Source organism: Trypanosoma equiperdum (genome assembly GCF_001457755.1).
Source record: "Trypanosoma equiperdum strain OVI genome assembly, contig: ctg_1828, whole genome shotgun sequence".
Taxonomy (NCBI): domain Eukaryota; phylum Euglenozoa; class Kinetoplastea; order Trypanosomatida; family Trypanosomatidae; genus Trypanosoma; species Trypanosoma equiperdum.
Window position 1 is genome coordinate 1 of NW_027123869.1, and position 6,702 is coordinate 6,702.

The 6,702-nt window shown below is 51.0% G+C and overlaps 4 protein-coding genes across 4 annotated transcripts; all 4 read right to left on the reverse strand.

Moving 5' to 3' along the window:
- Positions 1–72: 72 nt before the first annotated feature.
- Positions 73–768, reverse strand: TEOVI_000752400 (Enriched in surface-labeled proteome protein 12; the record flags this gene model as incomplete). The annotated part of the gene is made up of 1 exon (XM_067223296.1): positions 73–768. The coding sequence occupies one exon, from the start codon at positions 766–768 to the stop codon at positions 73–75; it is 696 nt and encodes a 231-aa protein (XP_067079397.1).
- Positions 769–1,266: 498 nt separating this feature from the next.
- Positions 1,267–4,584, reverse strand: TEOVI_000752500 (WD domain, G-beta repeat/Dip2/Utp12 Family, putative; the record flags this gene model as incomplete). Its single annotated transcript, XM_067223297.1, has 1 exon — positions 1,267–4,584. One exon carries the CDS (start codon positions 4,582–4,584, stop codon positions 1,267–1,269), a length of 3,318 nt encoding a protein of 1,105 aa, XP_067079398.1.
- A 281-nt stretch (positions 4,585–4,865) lies between these two features.
- Positions 4,866–5,216, reverse strand: TEOVI_000752600 (Complex1_LYR-like, putative; the record flags this gene model as incomplete). The annotated part of the gene is made up of 1 exon (XM_067223298.1): positions 4,866–5,216. One exon carries the CDS (start codon positions 5,214–5,216, stop codon positions 4,866–4,868), a length of 351 nt encoding a protein of 116 aa, XP_067079399.1.
- A 619-nt stretch (positions 5,217–5,835) lies between these two features.
- On the reverse strand, positions 5,836–6,651 carry TEOVI_000752700 (uncharacterized protein; the record flags this gene model as incomplete). Its single annotated transcript, XM_067223299.1, has 1 exon — positions 5,836–6,651. The coding sequence occupies one exon, from the start codon at positions 6,649–6,651 to the stop codon at positions 5,836–5,838; it is 816 nt and encodes a 271-aa protein (XP_067079400.1).
- Between the last annotated feature and the right edge of the window lie 51 nt (positions 6,652–6,702).

Below are 6,702 nucleotides of genomic sequence, written 5' to 3' on the forward strand. Positions count from 1 at the left end.
CGCAGTGGAATGTTGTCCACAACTAACCGCGCGTTACTTCGGATTGTTGTCGCCGCTGCTAATGAAACGATGCTACACGCGTGTTCTCGACCTCCTCTGTTCTTGTTCTGGCAATGGTTCCCGCGAAGAGTCGTCATCCGGTTCTTTTTCCGCTTGCCTTTCCCATTTACGCGTTATGAATATAGTGTATGCTGCAATGAGAATCATGGCTATCCCTATAAAGATGCCTATTAACCGAACAGTCCAACAGGCCTTCCCACACTTGTGGAGCTCTGTAGTCGCAGCGGGGAGTCTGACACTAACGAGATGGACGTCTGAATGCGGATCGTGTTTATCTTTTGTGTGTTTGTACACCCCTTGCATTAACAACGATGTTATTTCGTTGGGATTCCATGTATGCTGCAAGTCGGCCCTAGGGACATCAGTCAACAAAACCTGTGTAACGGTCACTTCAGCTTCCATGCCATGCTCTCCCTGTCGCATATCGTCGACGGTGACGGAAGTGTTAAAAGCATGCCGTCGCAGTATTTGAGCGTAAATGTCAAGTAGAAGGGCCGTCTTTAGTGCATTTCCGTCACTGCCTATGACAGTGCCCCAGTTCCCACCACTTAAGGTGATTGTGTGCTTCGATTTGCCGAACGGCTCCCCGGGAGTGGAGTAATCATTTGAATGAGCAAAGCAATCAGCACACCTACCAGGAACGGGAAGCAGCAGTAATAGCACAGTGGTTGCCGCTAACAGGGAAAGGTGGAAAGCCTTCATCACCATTACGCCAAACTTTTGTTTCTCGTCGTTGCTGCTTTTCTTACTCACTGTGTGTTACCTTTTTCTCCACTTACTTGCTATGGGGTCTGTGCAAACATTGAAAAATTATGGGAAGAGTGAAGAGAAACAATGATGCAGTGATTTGTGCTCTTGAGTTTGTACGGGTGTGCGCGTGTAGGCGGAACACGGGAATACAAGGAGAGGAACATTGGGGCTCATGCGTGTGCACCTGCGACTGGACACATGCTCTAGTGCCCTTTCATCCTTCCTTAAGCCCCTACTTTGGGTTACTTCTTACACGTTTATTGAGGAACCTTTACAACAATACTCCCCACCGAATAGAATTAACGCTCCATTTTACTTCCTAGCATAGGCTGCAGCCCTTTGTCACAAGGTAGAACTTTAATTAAGATGCAAAGCCACCACATGACTGATTTATTACCAGCGATACATTGCTGGGATGTGTTACCTTCATTATTGCTCTTCTCCCCAGCGGTTGGGTTAATGCTTCTCACCTCTTTGCTCTTCATGGAGGACACGACTGTGATACCTTTGTTTGTACCCCTGCACTTTGCTCACGTCGAAGAAGCGAGCCTTCTCGCTGTCTTCGAGTATCTTACGAACAAACTGCAAGCCGGAAACGTTATAGTCCATGCGCGTTGCTGATTGATCGAGGCCTTCAGCAATCATTCGGCGGAGGGCGGCTAGACGGCGTGCCCCACGCGCCTCGGACACTTCACCTGCAACGGCTACGCGAGCGATGTGAGTTGTTGCCACCGAAGCCGGTGTGCCAACCAAAGCGAGCAGAATTCTCGCAGCGGTCTCATAGTTAAGCACGGCCCGTTCCTTCAGCATCTGCTCGACGTAGTCCAGCAAGGCATCAACATGTGTGCTCGTGAGGTTGGACAGCGCGTGACGCAAGTCACTGGGTCGCACACTTTCTATGATGGACCAGAGATATTCCCAGACGGTTTTGTTCACCAGAAGCGGGTTTGGGGGAGCACTATCCGAGCCGTTCTTCCGTCGTTGTAGCTCCACTGACACCAAATCGAGCGCTTCCATTATCTTTTCCGCGGCAGCGGCAGTTGCCGTAGTCGCATGACCCGCCACACCCACTTCCTGCTGGTGTTGGATGCCATTTAAACTCTGCATCGCTGCTCGCTTTGCTGCCTCCTCATCCATCGCCTCCTGAGCTAACCGTTCTTCTTCCTCCGCTGGGAAGACAATGTCAGAGGTGCGTAAGAAACAGCGAATGCATTTGTCAACTCCCGCTGTCGCAACACATGTGCTATTTGCCGTCGCCGCAACCGCCCACACACCCCGTTGGTGCTGACGGAACATTTGAATCATTATCCAGTTATCACCGTCCCAATGTTTGAGTGTACCGTCAAGTGAAACAGTTAAAAGTTGGTGAGTATCCCGCAAAAAAGCAACGTCCGTCACGTAGTCATCGTGAGCATGAATAGAACGATGACAATCACCAAAGTCCGTCCCCCACAGTCGCAGAGCTTTGTCCATGCCACAAGAGGCGATGAGAGTACCGTCAGTGCTGAACGTTGCCGCGGTAGGTGGAAGTTTATGACCGTAGAGGGAAAGGTACGGCTTCATTGTGTCAGCAAAGAACAGCTGAATGTTTGTGTTTTGTAACCCAACCGCGAGGAACCGCCCGTCGGCACTACACACAGCGAACAAAGGACTCTCCGTTAACTCTAGTTGTGCGCTTTGCAGTAACTGAAGTGACATATTCTTTGTATCGCTCTCTCCATTCCCGTTTTCATCGGTTGGTTCTGGAGTATCGGGGGATGAGTTTTTATGGCGGTGAGACGCTGCTTGAGAGCCAGAACCAGAAGAGGCGGCATCGGAGCCAGCCTTCACCATAGCAAGAGTCCAAACGATCATGCGACGGTCAGCACCAACAGAAACGAAACCACTTTTATCGGGGAGTGGAGTAACATGCCGCACACCACCAACATGCACTGCAGTGTCTGTGAACACTGTTTCCGCCGCGGGAAGGTCAACCAACAATACGGACCCATCTTTACGCCCTACACAGCACAGGTTTGAGGCGATGGCTGCAACAGCAACGGCATCGTCAAGCGCGACCTGAGATGTACATGTGAGCGACCCTGTTTTATCACCCCGCTTCACATTTGCCTCTACGGCATCATAGAAATCGTGCTCGTTTCTGTGATCCTCTTCCGGCTCTTTCGTGGAGATGTTCCACATCATCAGCTTTTCAGAGCTTAACGAAAGCAACGTCGTGTCGTCGTCGACAAACTGCAACGAGCGGATGTCAGACTGGTGTCCGCTGTAATCCATCGTATGGCGCATCGAAAGGTTCTCGAGCGACCACATAGCAGCAGCTGGGGGGTCGCCGCATGTCAGCGCAGTAGTGAATGTGCGCACTGTATTGTTGTTAAACGTTACAGCGATGTGGAGCTGTCCAGGACTACCACTACCTCTGCCACCGCTCATGCCTGGGAAAGGAGGAACGAAACAAGCACTACGCACCTTCTCGTCAAGAAAGAAAGTGCGTAACAAGGCCATCTCTTCCATGGCTGTAGCGTGGGCAGAATGCGTGCTTTTGCTACCCGCGTCATTAGCCTCACTTTTGCCATCAGTGATTATTCTCGTCGGTGGCAACTTCTCCTCAATTCTATCCTCATCACCCGGGGCGTTGGGCTCGTCTCCATCATCCTCTGCCACATCGTTCAACGGGGCATTACCGCTATTCTTCGCCTCCCGACGCTTACGTTTCCGCGCAACCTTCCGTCGCACATCGTCGCGGGACAGAATACGAAAAATTTCCACAGTTTTGCTTGTGCACGCCAAGAGAAAGTTGCCGTCATATGAAAAGGAAAAAGAAGTTATTGGCTTCTGGTGTTTGCGCGGAACACCTCCGTGCTCTGTGACGGCACCCAATTCCTTGTCCATTTCACTTGATGCAGTGAGCTCTTCCGTATTGAACACCTTCAGTTGACTTTCGCGGAGACCACAGTACAACCGACTACCGGTAGCATCAATTAGTATAGACGACACTTGTGTATCCGATGCGACAATTGTCTGCAAGCACTGACGTATGGATAGTTCCCACACTTTAATCAGACCATCCGATGAGCCCGTGACAACCACTAAACGGCCTGTTGGGCGTCGTTGTGGTACGAACTCCACACCGACAATACCTCCCCGATGCCCACGCAACCGAAAAGAGGGCTCTTGAGTCACAACATCCCACACGGTAAGATCGGTATCTTGTCCCCCGCTACAAAGGCAAGCGCGCTGCGAGTCTATGGCAACGGATAGAACTGATGTATCTATCTTGTGACCGAGGGCGTAGAAACGGCAAACTGGCTCCCCGTAATTCGATGTCGGACCACACGAAAAAACTGCCACGTGCCCGTTGTGGTATCCGACCAACAGCATCCATCCTTCTTGCTCAATTTGATTGAGGGTATTCAGTGGCGTTGCCGACGCTGTTGATGTTCCGACCATATCCAGTGGTACAACACGGAGGGCGGTAACTTCCAACGGCATTTTTCCTTCCCTAGGTATTAACGTATGTTGAAGCACACCGCTGCGCAGAGAGTACACCCGCACAGCCTCCAGACTTGCAGTGAAAATCACAGCAGAAGCCGCGGTTGAGGACTTATCCCTCCCCTGATTTCGGTTATTGCGTTCACTGTAAGTTGTCTTCGCCACTCCCGTTGATTTGGCATACGACGGACGGGTGATACTGCTGTAACATGAAAGGGAACCATTGCTCGCGACAGCACCACCCTGTGGGCCCACAACATACCGAAGATACGTCTTCCCAACCATGAATCCTACCTTCATTGAGTTTCAAGATATTTACGCAAGAAAAGAAAAATGAAAAACAAACAAAAAGAAACGGGTGCGTAAATAACTGCCGTCACCCGTTGCGTCGCCAAAGCAACAACTGGGTACACAAAGGTAGAGGAGTAGAAACAACAACAGACATACACACACACACACACACACACACACTTCCTTTGGGTAGCACCTCCCTGAGGTTAGCCAATCCCGAACTTTCCCACCCCAACCGCTTCGTCACAAATGCGGTCACACCCGCCTCGTCCCGCTCAGACAATACCACCGAGTTTATTCTCCACCAACCACTGCCCACGCTCATACATAATACCTCTCACACGCGCACTCGTTTGTCGGGCCGTCACCTCAAACTCATGTCGCACCTTTCGCGCGTAGTAACTTTTGTCCGTAACCAAAAGTTGCTGGTGGCCGGCCTTCAGTAGACGCCGGTACAAAACACAAGCCTGCTGAGCCGTGGGATCAACAGGTGGTGGATGGGTACTCGCCTCCAGTCGCCGCCGCTCCAACTGCATGCGGCGGGCCGCTGCTCGACCAAAATCCGGCCGGCCTTCTTTCCACCACTTCCTCTGGCCCCCGAGGCACGCAGCAGTGCTTCTTAACATATGAGAGAATACCGCCCGCGGATGCCAATGGAGAGGGGAAGAAACTCTCCGTGTAATACAAGGTCAAATAAAAACAAGAAGGAAAAGAGGAGAACAGTGGGGCATCCAGTGAACTACACATACAATAGGTAAGGAGGTTCGCTCTTTTCACCAAAGTTGTTGCACTTGAAAAATCACAACCTCGGTAACAATGGTAGAGAGTAAGAAACACAGCTAAATCACCCTACGGGTCTAGGGAGGGTTTTTGCCAACCCCTGATGAAAAAAAAAAGGAAAAAACTCTTTTCTTGCCACACTACACTGATCATCCGCCCACTTCCACAAAGGGAGAGGGGAACAATCGTCGTTCCACAAGCAAACGACACGAGCACCTAAAGCAGCCAAAATAGAGTCCTTAATAAGTGAAACTTCACCTCACCTCCGCTCGCGCAAAAACATGAGGGACCCCTCCCAGAGTCGCAAGATGGGGAAAACAACTAAAACGTTATGTAGAAAAAGAAATAATAATAATAACAATCATAGCGATAACATCACTCTACCAGGGGGAGTCCGCTTTCTCCTGGCAAGAGCACCTCCCATATGAATAGTCCCTTATTTCATTGGGAGAAAAAGTCATGTGGTTATGCACCACGCCGACCACGAACATACGGTGCTGGAAGAGGAACGCTATGCATCGATCCGCGACCCAAATCTTTGTATTCCCCGGCACATTTGAGGGTTGGCGCTTTCCCTCCCCCTTTCCTCGTCCCATCCTCCTCCTCCTCCTCATTCTGCTCCTCACTTCGCTCGCCAAATACGGCATTTCCCCCAGCAGAAGCGTCACAACCCTCAACATCGTGAGCATCCTTCATGTCACTCTCATCATCCGCAAACGTATGCAGCAGCAATTTCGACCGCCGTGTGACGAGGCGCCGCTGCCGCATCTTTGCCATATCGTACAAAAGGTCAGGAGCCAAGAGATAACGATCAAGCTCCAACGTCGAAAGTGCCTGTTGTTGCTCAGCCACCACCGCGGCCTCCTCACTCACAGCAGACAAACCACCCACACCGTTATACCACCTGTCGGCTTTAGTTTCTGTGAAGTAAATGCGACTCCTATAGTCATCAGGGTCGAAGGTGAGATCACGCAAGAGATAATCCGCAAGAGAATCAGACGTTATAAGAATGGTAGGTGTCCCATAAACGATCCCCGTTCGCCGTCCGAACGGTATGTGTAACCTGGCCACGAAAGGGGATGTCACGTGGGGCACTGCCGAGTCACTTTCCTCATTTCCATCGCTGTTACACGACGCCGTGGAGTGATAAGACGGCTGTTCAATACCCGCGTGCTCAGCAACTTGGTGAAGAAATTCTACAATTTCTTCATACATCCACGATCGTGGCAGGTTATGCAGCTGAAGTGCACGTACCTTTGCACCGCTCGACGGAGTGGACATCTTCTCTTCCTCTGCTGCAGAAGTGAAGCGTGAGGAGGAGGAGGAGGAGGA